The 15,454-nt window shown below is 36.5% G+C and overlaps 1 protein-coding gene across 1 annotated transcript; it reads right to left on the bottom strand.

The window, feature by feature from the left end:
* Positions 1–1,158: 1,158 nt before the first annotated feature.
* Positions 1,159–15,099, bottom strand: LOC128219424 (toll-like receptor Tollo). The gene is made up of 5 exons (XM_052927233.1): positions 15,096–15,099; positions 14,709–14,825; positions 10,576–10,686; positions 2,566–2,870; positions 1,159–1,962 (listed from the first exon to the last, which is right to left on the bottom strand). The coding sequence occupies exons 1-5, from the start codon at positions 15,097–15,099 to the stop codon at positions 1,159–1,161; spliced, it is 1,341 nt and encodes a 446-aa protein (XP_052783193.1).
* Between the last annotated feature and the right edge of the window lie 355 nt (positions 15,100–15,454).

Below are 15,454 nucleotides of genomic sequence, written 5' to 3'. Positions count from 1 at the left end.
TCATTGTAGAAATTGTCACATAAATGCAAACATTGCCGGAAAGAAAATGCAATGACGTCATTTAATTTATTTTCCGGTATGACAGAATTGGGTTGAAATGCATACGTTTAAATGGTGCGCGCATTTTCCTGCTAAATATAAAAAATCGTTAAATTATAAGCATGAAATGAAAGGAACAATAGTTTGTTTCAATGTTAGATTGCAATAAATATGTATATCTCCTCAGTTAAATATATTGCATATCATATTAAGCTGAAAAGACACTCTAAATACACAGCAAAAGGTTCCAAACACAAAACGCTATCGTACAAAAAGAGCATATTTATAAAACGTCTAAAAGGACACGACAGAACATATAGCAAAATCGACAAAACATAATGACAAAATAACAAAAAAACGACATGATGTGCATAGCAAGGCAGCGAGCTGTTTAACCAAATTTAGCTACACGCGATATTGTCTATTCTGAAAATTTCATAACTAATGGCGTGAAAGGCCGCTGTTAAATTTCTAACCTTTGAATTTGCTACTAAATGATGTCCATTGATCTAGGTAAATGCCCCCTAAGACATCCTACATCTTCGCGAAAAAAGTCTTCACAAATAATTTAAGTAATTCAATTTACCGACACAATGTGACATCTGGATTCAAAATGACGGAATAATTATATTAAAAAGTATTTAACTTGTTTAAATCTCTCAGTATACTGGTAATTTATCTTTATTCCTGCAGTCGGCGTAGAATGACGAAAACTATTAATAGAGGTCTCTGTTTTGGCTTTATTTTGTCCATAAATACGCCAGTCATTTTATCGTACCATATTATGCCTGGTGGCCAATATATATTTTACATCATTGAAGAAGACTTAAATAAACTCATGCTATGTCACAGTCGTGGCGTGATGTTTCGCGAGAGGGTGATCTTGCGTTGTCCGGTTCCCCCTACAATACAACATAGCTTTATTCACAGTGAGAATACATTTCTCACTTTCATTAAAAAATAAAAAAAAATATCTGGATATAATAAAACAACAACATTTGATTCAAAAATACATAAACAAACGATTTAATAAATTATATTTAAAAACATAACTGTTCGTGTGAATTTATTTTTTGTTAAAAGTACTTCCGGCTTTCAAACATAATCCCCTCATTTGGTTCAAACACTGATCAAGTCTGTTTCTATGGCATCCTCTTGGTCTGCTTCTTCAATGGAGTTCACACTTTGTTCTGGCATAATATGTAATAACTTCTCCTTAAACAAAATATCAGCTGTCTCAAGGTAGGCCTTGCAATATAAGATACTACGTAACGTCAAATCTAATTTCATGTGCAAAACATCTCTATCTGGTATAACGACAATTACTCGATGATTATCATTCAGCATTGCAGCGTGGTGCGCTTCTCTAAATTCAAACATTCCCCATCGACTTGCTAGATATTCCTTGCTTAGAACCACAAGTGTAACCGCGCTAGTTTTGATTGCTTTTAAAATAGCTTCTGCTATATCTTCGCCTACAGGAAAGTCTCTGTAGTAGATGCACACACTATATTGCGGCTCTAAAAGGGTAAGTAAATCATTTCTAACAAAACTCATGTCATGATCCACAAAGCTAATAAAAGCATCATACTTATAGTTTGTATAATCTTTTCGCCGATACTTGCACCAACATTTAAGACGAATGTGAAACTTATAAAACGCAATGACATGTATTTCATGTCGTTTGTAAAATACTATTGCGGATGAAACAAACACAACAGCAAGTATAAGCGCAATCGAGATCACTGCCGACTTTATATCTACGTGCTCGGATGGAGTTTTACAGTCGAGTTCTTTGGTTAGGAAATCTCCCATAGTTCCATCTCCGTTTACGCACATGTAGTTTAAAACCCTTAGACCAGAGTCTACATTCAACCAGTTTTGGAGGTTTTTGTTGGAACAGTTGCATGCTAGCTGGTTTCCCTGAACATCAAATGTATGCAAATGTTGTAGCGATTGAATTGGCGAAATAATTGTCAGTCGATTGTTATCCAATTTTAGAGTCACCAAGTTTACGCAGTCGTCAAATATCGTCCCTTTCACGTAGACTATATTATTTTCTCCGCAATCGAAAGTCTGTAGCATGTGCGATGATTTACACAGAGGGTACGCGAGCGTTTTTATTTTGTTGCCTCTTAGATATATTTCTTGCAATGATTGCATATTTGACAATATTCCATCAGATACAGCTGCAATCCTATTGTGATTGATATTTAAATACTCTAAACTATTTAAACACATGGTTTGCAATTCTGTAATGTCGTTATATGCTATGTTTAAGTACTTCAATGAAGATAACACAATACACTCTTTCTCATTGGAATTTGAAAAATGCGGAATGTGTGTTAGACAGTTCTTAGACATATCAACATGTATGAGCTTATTTGATGTTAAAACAAATCTTCGAAATTCCTTTAACAGGTTATCGCGAAGATTTAGTGTTTCGAGGTTCTGACAGTTGACAAATATCAAGGGATGAAGGCTGCTAATTTTGTTTGACTCAAGAGATATGTCCTTGATTTTTACCAAGTCATTAAACAAATGACGTGGTAGCGATGACAACTTATTGCTTTCGAGCTTCAAGTATAGCAATGATTTGAGATTGTTAAACGAATGTTCGTCAATATGTGAAATTTCATTATATGACAAATCTAACTCTCTGAGATGTGAATTATTTGAAAAAGTTGCAGAATTTATTCCTTTGAGCTTATTGTTGTGCAAAATTATTGTTTCAAGGTCCGGCAAAAGAGAAAAGTGCCCAATAATTTCGGAAATTCGGTTGTGATGCAGGCTCACTGTTATTGAAAGTCGCATTCCATTCAAAATCTGGTCTACATTAAATGCGGTTAAATAGTTATAGGTTATATTTAGATACTGAAGTGAATCTTTAACTGGTTGAAGCAGTTTGGTCGGAATTTTCGAGAGGTTATTTCGACCAATATCCAATGTAAGAATTCCCTCGCTTCCAACAAAAGCAGATTCACTAATTGAATTCAGAGAACAATTGGCTATATTGAGAACTCCATTCAAGTAAAATCCTTTGAAGTGTGAATCTTTCAGTGCCAGTAAATTGTTCCCTTCAAGTACTAAGGAATTTACCGGCGTGTCACTATCACATGTATGACCACTTCCGGTTCCTTGAAACTTCGTGATATTATTAAAGATCAAAGACACAAACGTTAACTTTTTGTTGTGACAGAAATGTTTGTATGATAACACTTTAAGGCCGCTGTTTCCAAACCGAACCCATACTAAACTTTTAAGAGGGGTAAGAGTATCGTATGTCATAGCGGTGAAGTCTTTGCATGCGATGGATAGAGTTGTTAAACGTCCAAGTCCGATGAAAAACTGTTCATTCAACATCTTTAGTGGGCAATCGTCTATCTCCAAATATAGCAGAAGGGGAAAAAATCGTCCAAGTACTCCGGTTTTTAAATCTTTTAAAAAGTACATATTATTGTAGCCATTCTTACAAACGAATCTTAGAAGCACAGTGCGAGCTTGAAATCGTTTCCATGGAATATTGGCAGTAGCGTTAATTGCTTTCTGGAATGTTTCGTCTGGGTGATGTTTGAGGAAAGTGTCAATGAGCTCTGGTGTAGTCATCAACCTCTTTGTATATTGTGTATGCCAGAGTGGTGGAAATGCACCGGCCATCTCCAATGTTGGTTGATTAAAAACTCCCAATATTGACATTAAGCTAAGCAATACAATTATACGAGCTGCCGTTATATATGCAACCATAATTGCAGTTAGTTATTAATTTATTCCAAAAGATGCGAAATCGCATATAATTATTTTACACCAACTAATATCTATTCAGCTTCACCAAGCTCAAGTTGGTAGTTTTTCATGAATACAATATGTTTTAAGAGAACATAATTTTCCTTCTCCACATGTTTAAGATACGATATATGTTGGTAAGGTATGCGTTTCATTGCGAGTAAATCAGGATATAAAATGTATCCTATGACAGAAACTAACAGTATCGATTAGGAATCGATTGGCAGCGAATTTCTGAATGACCTTCCGGTTTGGTGTAATAATTAGTTTGCCATACTCTCCATGAATTTCACTTTGCAATCTAATATGCATTGACAGCGATAAGAGAAAGTCAACATCTCAGAAATATATTGTGTTAAAATTATAGGTGAAAAGCAAAATACTTTGCGCTTTTAAACTATTGAACGTGTTTAATTCGGAACTGTTTGAAAAAACAACAACTATAAACACTTTTGGATGGGAGAACCTTCGAAAACACAAATACACCATAAGTATAAAGAAAGCAGTCTCTGTTTGAAACATATTAGAAACGAGATCAATGGGAAGCTCAAAATACGTCTTAAGTATGAAAACAACGGACTAGGATAGATTGGTATATCTATCCTGAGAGAAATCCATAGGAAGCCCAAAATACATCTGAGAAATCCCTCGGTAGCCTAAAATATGTCTTCAGTATGCATTCAGTATGAAAACAGCAGTCTATGTTTGATTTGTATATACATCCTGAGAAATTCTTGTGAAGCCCAAAATACGTCTTCAGTATGAAAACAACAGTCTATAAATGATTGGTATACATCCTGAGAGAGATCCCTCGGAATTCAACACAACATACTAAGTATGAAAATAACAGTCTAGGGTTGATTGGTATATACATCCAGAGAAATCCCTAGGAAGCCCTAAATACATCAAAAGAAGAAAACAAAAATGTAGGTTTGATTGGTATATACATCCTGAAATATCCCTGGGAAGCCCTAAATACAGCTTAAGTATGAAAACAACAGTGTAGGTTTGATTGGTATATACGTCCTGAAATATCCCTGGGAAGCCCTAAATACATCAAAAGAAGAAAACAACAATGTAGGTTTGATTGGTATATACATCCTGAGAAATCCCTGGGAAGCCCTAAATACGTCTTAAGTATGAAAACAACAGTGTAGGTTTGATTGGTATATACGTCCTGAAATATCCCTGGGAAGCCTTAAATACATCAAAAGAAGAAAACAACAATGTAGGTTTGATTGGTATATACATCCTGAGAAATCCCTGGGAAGCCCTAAATACGTCTTAAGTATGAAAACAACAGTGTCGGTTTGATTGGTATATACATCCTAAGAAATCCCTAGGAAGCCCTAAATACATCAAAAGAAGAAAACAACAGTGTAGGTTTAATTGGTATATACATCCTAAGAAATCCCTGGGAAGCCCTAAATACATCAAAAGAAGAAATCAACAGTGTAGGTTTGATTGGTATATACATCCTAAGAAATCCCTGGGAAGCCCTAAATACATCAAAAGAAGAAAACAACAGTCTAGGGTTGATTGGTATATACATCCAGAGAAATCCCTGGGAAGCCCTAAATACATCAAAAGAAGAAATCAACAGTGTAGGTTTGATTGGTATATACATCCTAAGAAATCCCTGGGAAGCCCTAAATACATCAAAAGAAGAAAACAACAGTCTAGGGTTGATTGGTATATACGTCCTAAGAAATCCCTGGGAAGCCCTAAATACATCAAAAGAAGAAAACAACAGTGTAGGTTTGATTGGTATATACGTCCTAAGAAATCCCTGGGAAGCCCTAAATACATCAAAAGAAGAAAACAACAGTGTAGGTTTGATTGGTATATACGTCCTAAGAAATCCCTGGGAAGCCCTAAATACATCAAAAGAAGAAAACAACAGTCTAGGGTTGATTGGTATAAACATCCTAAGAAATCCCTGGGAAGCCCTAAATACATCAAAAGAAGAAAACAACAGTCTAGGTTTGATTGGTATATACATCCTAAGAAATCCCTGGGAAGCCCTAAATACATCAAAAGAAGAAAACAACAGTCTAGGGTTGATTGGTATATACGTCCTAAGAAATCCCTGGGAAGCCCTAACTACATCAAAAGAAGAAAACAACAGTCTATGGTTGATTGGTATATACATCCTAAGAAATCCCTGGGAAGCCCTAAATACAGCTTAAGTATGAAAACAACAGTCTATGGTTGATTGGTATATACATCCTGAAATATCCATGGGAAGCCCTAAATACGTCTTAAGTATGAAAACAACAGTCTATGGTTGATTGGTATATTCGTCCTCATAGAAATCCCTGAGGAGCGCATGAATACATAATATAAATGCAGACATTTGCCTTGGGTTGATTAAAACAGTTTATTGATAGTAATGAAAAGTGCAACGATTGCATTCAATCCATATGATAAAATGTAATTACATGATCGATCTTATTTTTATGTTCATACCAAACATCCATGAATGTCGTTGAATATAAAAATCTAGCAAACTCATTTTTGAAGGGTATACATTTCCTAAAACTTTTCTCAAAAGATAAAAAAATCACATTTAGATTATGGGTTTTAAAGACTTATAATTATCTCGAAATTCGATCGCCATCTTAAAACAATCCTTATATTTGGGAAAATGATCCGTTATAGTTTCAGCTACATCTGTTTTGAGGCAGTTAGCCAATACCGCCTTTTGACACTTGAGTTTCGCCTTGTTCAGCTCCAGATTTCAAAACGTTTAAATCTCGATTCGAGCTACATGTAAATGAAAATGAATTATCATTATTAGCAATGTTGGTACCGTCTTAATAGGAAGCAGTGAAATGGTCAGTACGAGAGGTATTGAATGCACAGCAGCTACGTTAAAGGCATGCCCCATGCACACTTATCAATTTCTGCCAATATCGTTAATCAGAAATAAATTAGTCTGTCGCGATAAAGAAGTATTTAAATAAGTAATCCGTCAAATAAAAAACATCTGCCTGTGTTTAGTTACTTGAAAATGTGTTCGCAGAATATTATAAGTATGGAGCCTGGTATTTGATTTAAACAAAGCAAGTGATATAGCAAAAAATAATCATGCTAAGCGGCACCAGGACGAAAAACGAAATATCAAACGGCCAATCAATCGATATACACAAACATCAATCACACACACATAAATCACACACACATAAATCAAACACACACAAATCAAACACACGCGCACACACGCACGCACGCACGCTCGCTCGCTCGCACGCACGCACGCTCGCTCGCACGCACGCTCGCTCGCACGCACGCACGCACGCACACGCATACACATACACGCACGCACACACAAACACCCCCCACACACAAACACACACCACACACACACACACACACACGTACGTGTATTGCATGCGCTTTGAGGACCTTGACATATATCGACGCTCGGAGGACCCATTGTTTATATGGACGCTACATCGTCGTCTTTTTCAGTATATATTGTTCATGAACGGCAATTTCCAATGTTGAAAATAATATATTGTTTCTATTTTTGGTTTCTATGAAATTGCCATTTATTTATTTGTCAATGTTTTCGAAGGCAATGAGGACCCCCATAACCTATCGGCATTACGAGGACAGTGCAAATATTACAATGCTTGCCAACTTTGAGAGGCCTTTAAACAAAACATTTAATATGCTTCAGTTGAATATCTGAGTTCTCAAACACTATAACAAAGAACATGTTTATGTGTGTGTTTTTAAAGAAAGAAACAGAGCCGAGACAGCGGCCGCCATACAATCTTCTTTGACAAATATGAAATATGCATACTACTCAGAAGTTCTAAACCGCCATGGGCCAGCAAACCTATTGTTTAATTCCAACCATATTTTCTTACCAATTTATTTTCATTGCATTTTTTAATCATATATCTTAAAGATATTTCAGTGGCTCTTCTTTTCTATATATGTATCTGTAAGGTAGCATTTTTTCTGTAAATGGCATGATGTTTCTTTACATGGGATAGAAAATCAGAAAAGTTATATTTTGTCTTTTTATAACAGTGAAACTTAAGTTGAGTGAATCACTCATGGAGTCATTAAGTTACAAGCAGTTTCGCTTGGTATTCTTCGATTTTATTGATTTTAACATAAAACATACACATATCGTAGATATAGCGTATTTTAAGAGACTCAAATGTTTATGTCCTCCAACAAGGAAAGGTCATTGTCAACATTAGTAGAAATATTTGACCTTCGTTTTCAGGGACCATGGTAATTTTTTTCTATTTGTGGGGACTTTCTTATATGGGGAATTATCCTGATGACAGAAATTGCTTAATCATGATAACCTAGAAAATGTGTCCATATGACACAGATGCCCTAAACTTCTACTTCTGCTTTTTCACAATAATGCCATATTTTCACAAAATAGAGGTCCAAAACTCCGTGAATAATAATTTCGGACGGATGAAAATACCCAGGTGTACAAGTTCACACCTTGAATATTATATCCATACGGTTTCAAATCTGTAGAAAAAAAAACGCTTTTTTTGAGTTACGCGAGACACAAACTGTTCGGGACGTACATACATTGTGCCACACACTGAACACACTGCAAAAACAAACAATCAATCTGAGGACTTAACATTTTGAGGACTTGCACAAATATTGTCAACTATTTGCACAAGTTCATTTAATATCTGCAAATTATGTGATGCAGTCTGACAGCAGAACAAACAAGAAATTGTGAAACAGAAATGCCCCCACAGGTTATTGTCACAAAAACTAGAACATGTGTCCATAGGACACAGATGCCCCCACTAGCGCTTTGTCAAAAATGCAGATTTTTCACTAAATCAAGGCCCATAACTCCGTAAAAATAAAATTTAGCTGACTAAAAATACTCAGGTGCACAAATTCACACCCTGAATAATACATCCATGCAGTTTCAAGTCACTACTACAAACGCTTTAAGAGTTTTGGACGACACAAACTAAAAATGCCGTTTTTTCACTAAATCAAGGCCCATAACTCTGAAAATATAAATTTTGGAGGGATGAAAATACAGGTGCACAAGTTCATACCCTGAATAATACATCCATGAAGTTTCAAGTCTGTACTACAAATGCTTTTAGAGTGACACAAACTTAAAATGCCGCTTTTTCACAAAATCAAGGCCCATAACTCCGTAAATATAAATTTTGGCCGGATGAAAATACCCAGGTGCGCTAGTTCACACCCCGAGTAATACATCCATGAAGTTTCAAGTCTGTACATCAAACGCTTTTAGAGTTATGGACGACACAAACTTTTCGGGACGGACAGACGGAATGACGGACGGACATACCAAAATTTGTGTGTTTATGGGCATTTTGTTCTTTAAAAGATCAAAGGAAAAGCCCGTAATAAACAAAGATATTATGGGCTTACGGAATGAACCTATTGTATTCTTTTGTCTTAGGCTCCTCCCCTAAGCTCATAAACCCACATGTGTTGGCTCGGACGGACGGAATGACCGACGGACAGACGGACAAAGGCAAAAAAGAGGTGGGGGCATAAAAATTGACCTTTGAATTTAATTTGACCTTTGACCTTGAATGGTGACCTTGACCTTGACATGCAACCACTCAAATGTTTGGTTTCAGACGACGTACATGCATGCCAAGTTTCAAGTATGCGTATATAATGGTTCAAAAGTTATGGACAATGGTAAAATTGGTAATCGGGGTTTGGCGAAAGACTATTGTAACTCCTTCACAATTGTGAAGGAGTAACAATATTCTTGCGCCAAACCCTCGAACTATATATTTGACCGCTGACTTTGAACGATGACCTTGACCGTGTAATATTTGCCCTCAAAATGTGTGGCTTTATGAAATACATATGCATGCCAAATGTGAAGTCTCTATCTGTATTATTTCAAAAGTTATGGCCAATATTAAAGTTGAACACACACAAACAAACAAACCAACAAACAGACAGGGCAAAAAAAAAATATGCCCCACATCTATAGATGCTGGGGGCATAGAAATATCCCAATTCAATTTAATTCCCTTGAATTCAAAAGGTAAACACTTACTAAATACAATCCCATAGCCCCCCCCCCCCCCCTCCCCCTTCTCAATAACGGGTTTCTCAATGTGTATGGCACTCTTTTGCCAATATGCCTATATAGTGTTGGTTTAGTGATTGATTTATTGGCTTATTAACAGGTACTTAATGGTTTCTTGAAAACGTTAATTACCCCCACCCTCCCCACAAACACACATCTTTTTTAAAACCTTTTTATTGCTGATACTTGTACTTTTATAGTTGTAATGTCGGTGTAGATAAAGCATGTGTTGCTTTACCTTCTTTTGCATTGCATTCGGCCATTTAAGTGTTTTCTTTTGTTTGCTTCCCATTACACAGGTTGGCTTTTTGGATGTGGATATGGGGTGTATTTAACTTGGCTTGCGTTTTCTATTTTCTACTTTTGGTATTCTCAGGATGGTAAAGGAGAAATGATCCAAAATAGTTTTTTTCTTTAACTGAAGTCATAGGTTAAGGTTAAGGTCACAGAGTAACACAAATAGGAAATGGCACACTTCCTACCCATGATGTATTGACACAACCAAGTAACCAGCTAACAGCAAAGCGGTTTAGATATTGTCTGGACAAAATATGTCAGGCCGACAGAAGCATGGAAAGGCGTAAGGACCGATGGACAGAGTGTAAATCTCTAGTCCCCACACCCCATCAGTGGGGCCTAATAACTCTACTAGTTCTTACCACTTTGATGTATGTCGGGGTGGGGTTGTAGAACTACCAACGACTGGTACCCTAGCTGACCATCATCACATTCATCACCACTGGACGACCTCACCATTTCATCATTTGGCCCTGTTTTATAAACATAATATAATGACATTAACAAGAAAGCTGTGTTTGTGAAACAGCAATGCCACCACAGTTTGTTGTCACAAAAGAAATGACCTTTAACCTTAAATGGTGACCTTGACCTATATATTCTGAACTTTGAACAATGATCGTGACCTGTCTGCATTCAAAATGTGCGGCTTCATGAAATACATATGCATGCCAAATATGAATTCTCTACCTGTATTTCAAAAGTTATGGCCAATGTTAAAGTTGGTCCCAAAGAAACCAACCAACCAACAAACAAATAGACAATATGTCTCTAGATCTAGGGGTATAAAAAACACACTTTGTAAGATCAGTACACAATCTGTATGAGAACCTAACATCCTGAGAACTTGCAAAAATTATAAAATATTATATTGTTACAGTTCATCTTTTATCTGAAGATTATGTGAAACAATTTGACAAAATAACATAAGTCATTCCAACTTCAATGGGGGCAGCACAATATGACATTTATAATACACACTGTAAGGTCACACAATCTGTGTGAGGACCTAACATTCAGAGGACTTAAACAAAATATTGTCAACTATTACATAACTAACCAGTTCCTTAAATATCTGCAAATTATGTGATAAAGTCTGAATTATGAACTAAGGCTTTCCGATTTCAACATAGTTGCTAGAGACTAATACTGTAAATATTTTTTTACTAACGAAGAGACATTATCTTAACTAGATCTTACAATTGAGCTGTGTGTTGGTATTTTACCATTGCTGGCAATGTTTAATGGGCGACCTCAACTGCAGCTTATCATTCTGCCCTGTTTTAAAAACAAAACAACATAAGACCTTTAAAATTCACTCTCTGTAATATCATACACTCTTTGAGAGGACCTTAGTCCAGAGGACACACAAAATAGTGTCAGCTGTAGTATAGTGCACTATACGATGCAATACATTATACCATACAATCTCATTCGATGTTGGTGCCAAATTTAAAAGCAAGGTAAATAATAAGCTGCTGTAAAATTTGTTTTTAATACTATGGTTTGTTAAAACTCATTTGCAGGGTAACAATATACAATTATTGATTTTTAGTGAGGTCGATATGAGGATTTATCGACTTGGAAAAAGTGATATTGACCGAGGGCGCAGCCCGAGGTCGATATCACTTTTTCCAGGTTGATAAATCGTCATATCGACTGAATCTGAAAGGCAACAATTGTTTAATAATTAAATAAAGCCTACATGTACGCTTTCAATAACTTTGACTTAATGTTATCGTTTCGCACCAGAGCCTATATTCACAAAGCCTTTAAGTATTTCCCTTAAGGAGTTTCACCTAAGTGAGATTTTCCCTTAAGTAGCGAAACTCCCTAAGGCGTATTCACAAAGCTCCTTAGGAATTCCTTAGAAAATTTGCTCTTACAGGAAATCGGACTTCTAAGTATGTCGGAAATAATACCAGACCTTGTGTGCAACATGGCTGCGCAGGACGTCGTGTGTGACGTTGCTGCGCAGGACATTGTACATGACGTCAGTAGGAAAGCGTTAAGCGTGAGTTAAATAGATGCGATTGTGTCAGAAACTTATGGAATTATTCGGATCCGGTCAGTTCATATTTAGACCACGACTACGAGTCATATTTTTTTAGGCCACGCCTATGATTCAATATAGTAAAATTACTGAAACTCACGTGACCTCATTTAAACCAATCAAGTTCATGAAAAATATTCATTTAATAATAATTTCGCTTATTCCATCTGTTTTACACACAAACATTTTAATATAAAATCACTTAAAATAAGTAACAATACACTTTTTATGCCCCCAAGATCTAGATGGGGGGGGGGGGCATATTGTTTTTGCCCCGTCTGTTTGTGTTTGTTGGTTTGTGTGCAACTTTAAAATTGGCCATAACTTTTGAAATAATACAGGTAGAGACTTCATATTTGGTATGCATGTGTATTTCATGAAGCTGCACATTTAAAATGCAAACATGTCAAGGTCAAGGTCATTGTTTAAGGTCATACGCCAAATATATAGGTCAAATAACCAATTTTAACATTTTACATAGCTTTTTAACATACTAGATACTTGGCATGCATGTACGTATCCTGGAACCAAACAATTTGAGGGGTCTCATGTCAAGGTCAAGGTCACCATTCAAGATCACAGGTCAATTCAAGGTCAAATGTCAATTTTTGTGACAGTAACCTTTGGGGGCATTGCTGTTTCACAAACACAGCTTTCTTGTCAAAATTAAAGCAAGATCCAATTGAATGGTCAGAAAATGTTGACATGCTTATGTTCCTCCACGACAATCAAAAGACTGAATGACCCGATTCTCATATACTTAACATTTTGAATCTGGAGTAAACTAGGGTTCCAAAGGCAGATTTAAAGGGGTAGGAAGCAGCGTACGCCTACACTAAAATTTGCCAAGGTGCATTTTTTCAAAGAGGAAAATCGCCTAAAAAAGACCAAACTTTGATAAAATGAGATCGAAAAGAACCATATTGAGTGAAATAAGTCATGTTATTGTAGTACCGTATTTCTCCTAATAGTAGCGCCCGGGCGCCGTGCAAACCGATCAGGGGGCGCTCTTATTTCAGACCTTATTTTTCATTATCTAGAAATTTCACGGTCACTAAGTGCTATGAAACTCTATACACAAATACCGATCGGTAATTGCAGCTTCTCTGATAGTACGACGTTATCTTTCAATTATTTGAAATTGTAGACACCAAGTTTTATCTACAAGAGATCCAAAATGCCTGCCAAACGATCTTTTCCGCAAATTTTAACTTGTAATATCATCGGAGAGGAAAGCAGAAGTTGACAATATTGGAGTCAATGGCTAGCACTCGGGAGTGGATCGGATTTTCTCTGAGTACCCTAAGATCTACTTTAACCAAATATGAAATTCATTTTTTATAACAGAATGTTTGACGGATATATTTTAAACTGGGAATTTAATTAAAATAATCAGGTATTATCTTTGTTTACGAATGGAAACAATCCAGCTGTATCCGGGGGAAAAGAGACCGGTCCCGAATGGTAGTGCAGTAATGTTTACGTTTTACGATGAAACGAAACACTTAAGAGTTTCTAATAGAATTTGTGTATGGAAACGGCGGAAAATCTCGTTTTTTACAAATGATGTATTCATGTTTAGTTTACTTTCAGCCTAATTAGCAATAGAAACCTTTTTTTTTCGATCGCAATACAAGATTCACCAGTGCATTGATATCTTTTAGTCAGTGGGTGGGGTTGACATTTGGATTCAAAACATGGGGGGGGGGGGCGCTACTATTAGGGAGGGTGCTTCTATTAGGGGAAATACGGTATTTATCTACTTTTCCTTTATCACAAACACTGTCGTTTATACCCATTGACAGACCCCTGCTTTGTAAAACCTGGTGTGCATTTTCACTAAACTCGTCACAGTTTACATGTATTTTTAGATGTTAAACACATTAATTTGTCTATTAAGACTTTAAGAGTCTAAGATACCCTTGGGGAAGACCCAAAGTTTCTTGCATATAATCATGGTCGCTTTATTGTTCATTTGTAGGGGGGTTACATTGCCAAACAGTTGCCCCACCCCCAACCATCGGAAAACCCTGGATCCGCCCCTGGGTTCCCTTAAAGTATTTCCATAAAACAGAATTCCAATAGAAAACTAGAAAATGTGTCCATAGGACACAGATGTCCCCACTTCCACTTTGTCAGAACAAGTTATACATAATACATAAGTCCCTACCGGATGAGAAAAGCACAAAATCAAAAATTTGAAATACACACTTTGAAAGATCACAAAATCAGTTTGGGGACCTTACATTCAGAGGACTTGCACTTTGGAAGATGAACAATCAGTTTGAGGACCTTACGTTCAGACGACTTGCACAAACTAGCGTAAAAAGCACCCTTTAATTAAATATCTCTAGATTTAATTATACAAACTGAATGATAAACAACGGCATTCAAATATCAATTGAGTTGCTAAATATTAAGAAGTAACAAGCCACAACCTACTCAGCCTGATCTTACCATTGAGCTGTCTGTCAGTATTGGATGTTACAGCATTTGGCGACTGGTACCCTTGCTGGGAATCATCACTTGGAGACCTCTCCTGCATCTCATCATTCTGACCTGTTCAAAAAACAGCATAAAATGACTTCTAACCTATTCCCTAATATGGGGTTTCTGCAGCAAACAACATTTAGAAAGATGTGGATAAAAGATCAAACTGTTTACAGAAATGAAAATTTCATGTTTAGAAAGCATTAAAAAATTGTGGCAAAGTGAGAAATTGCTACTGCTACTCCCCCTTTGACAAAATATTTTCAACTGTTGTCTGCTGCATGAGACCTAAAAACATGTTAGCAGGGCCTCTGTGGTAGCAAGGTTAGAGTCGCTGACTCATAATCTCTAGCCCCTCACTGCTGTGGGTGTGAATCCCAAAAGGAGTGAATATCCTTATGTGAGGAAGCCACCGGCTGGCTTGCGGTAGGTCAGTGGTTCTACCAAGTTGTCTGTCTGTGTAACTCAGGTGGGATTCTTGGATCTTCCTCCACTTGTTATAAGCCGGGCGTCGCAAAATGACAGAAATACTATCGAAGTGATGTGAAAAACCCGACAAAACAAGCAAAGACAAGTTAGTATCTAGTATTGGAATACAATATACTCTTCGAAAAATATCACAATCTTTGTGAGGACCTTACATTCAGAGGACTTCCACAAAATATAGCCAATTATCGTTAAAAGGCAACAGTTCATTA

Source organism: Mya arenaria, chromosome 15 (assembly GCF_026914265.1).
Source record: "Mya arenaria isolate MELC-2E11 chromosome 15, ASM2691426v1".
In the NCBI taxonomy this organism is placed as follows: domain Eukaryota; kingdom Metazoa; phylum Mollusca; class Bivalvia; order Myida; family Myidae; genus Mya; species Mya arenaria.
This window is presented reverse-complemented; position numbering and strand designations above follow the sequence as displayed.

Coding starts and splice junctions, on each gene's coding strand:
- LOC128219424 (XM_052927233.1), bottom strand. Junction 10,687..14,708: donor CAATGGTAAGATCAGGCTGA/GTAGGTTGTGGC, acceptor TTTATAAAACAG/GGCCAAATGATGAAATGGTG. Junction 2,871..10,575: donor CCCCGACATACATCAAAGTG/GTAAGAACTAGT, acceptor CATTTAATGTAG/ACCAGATTTTGAATGGAATG.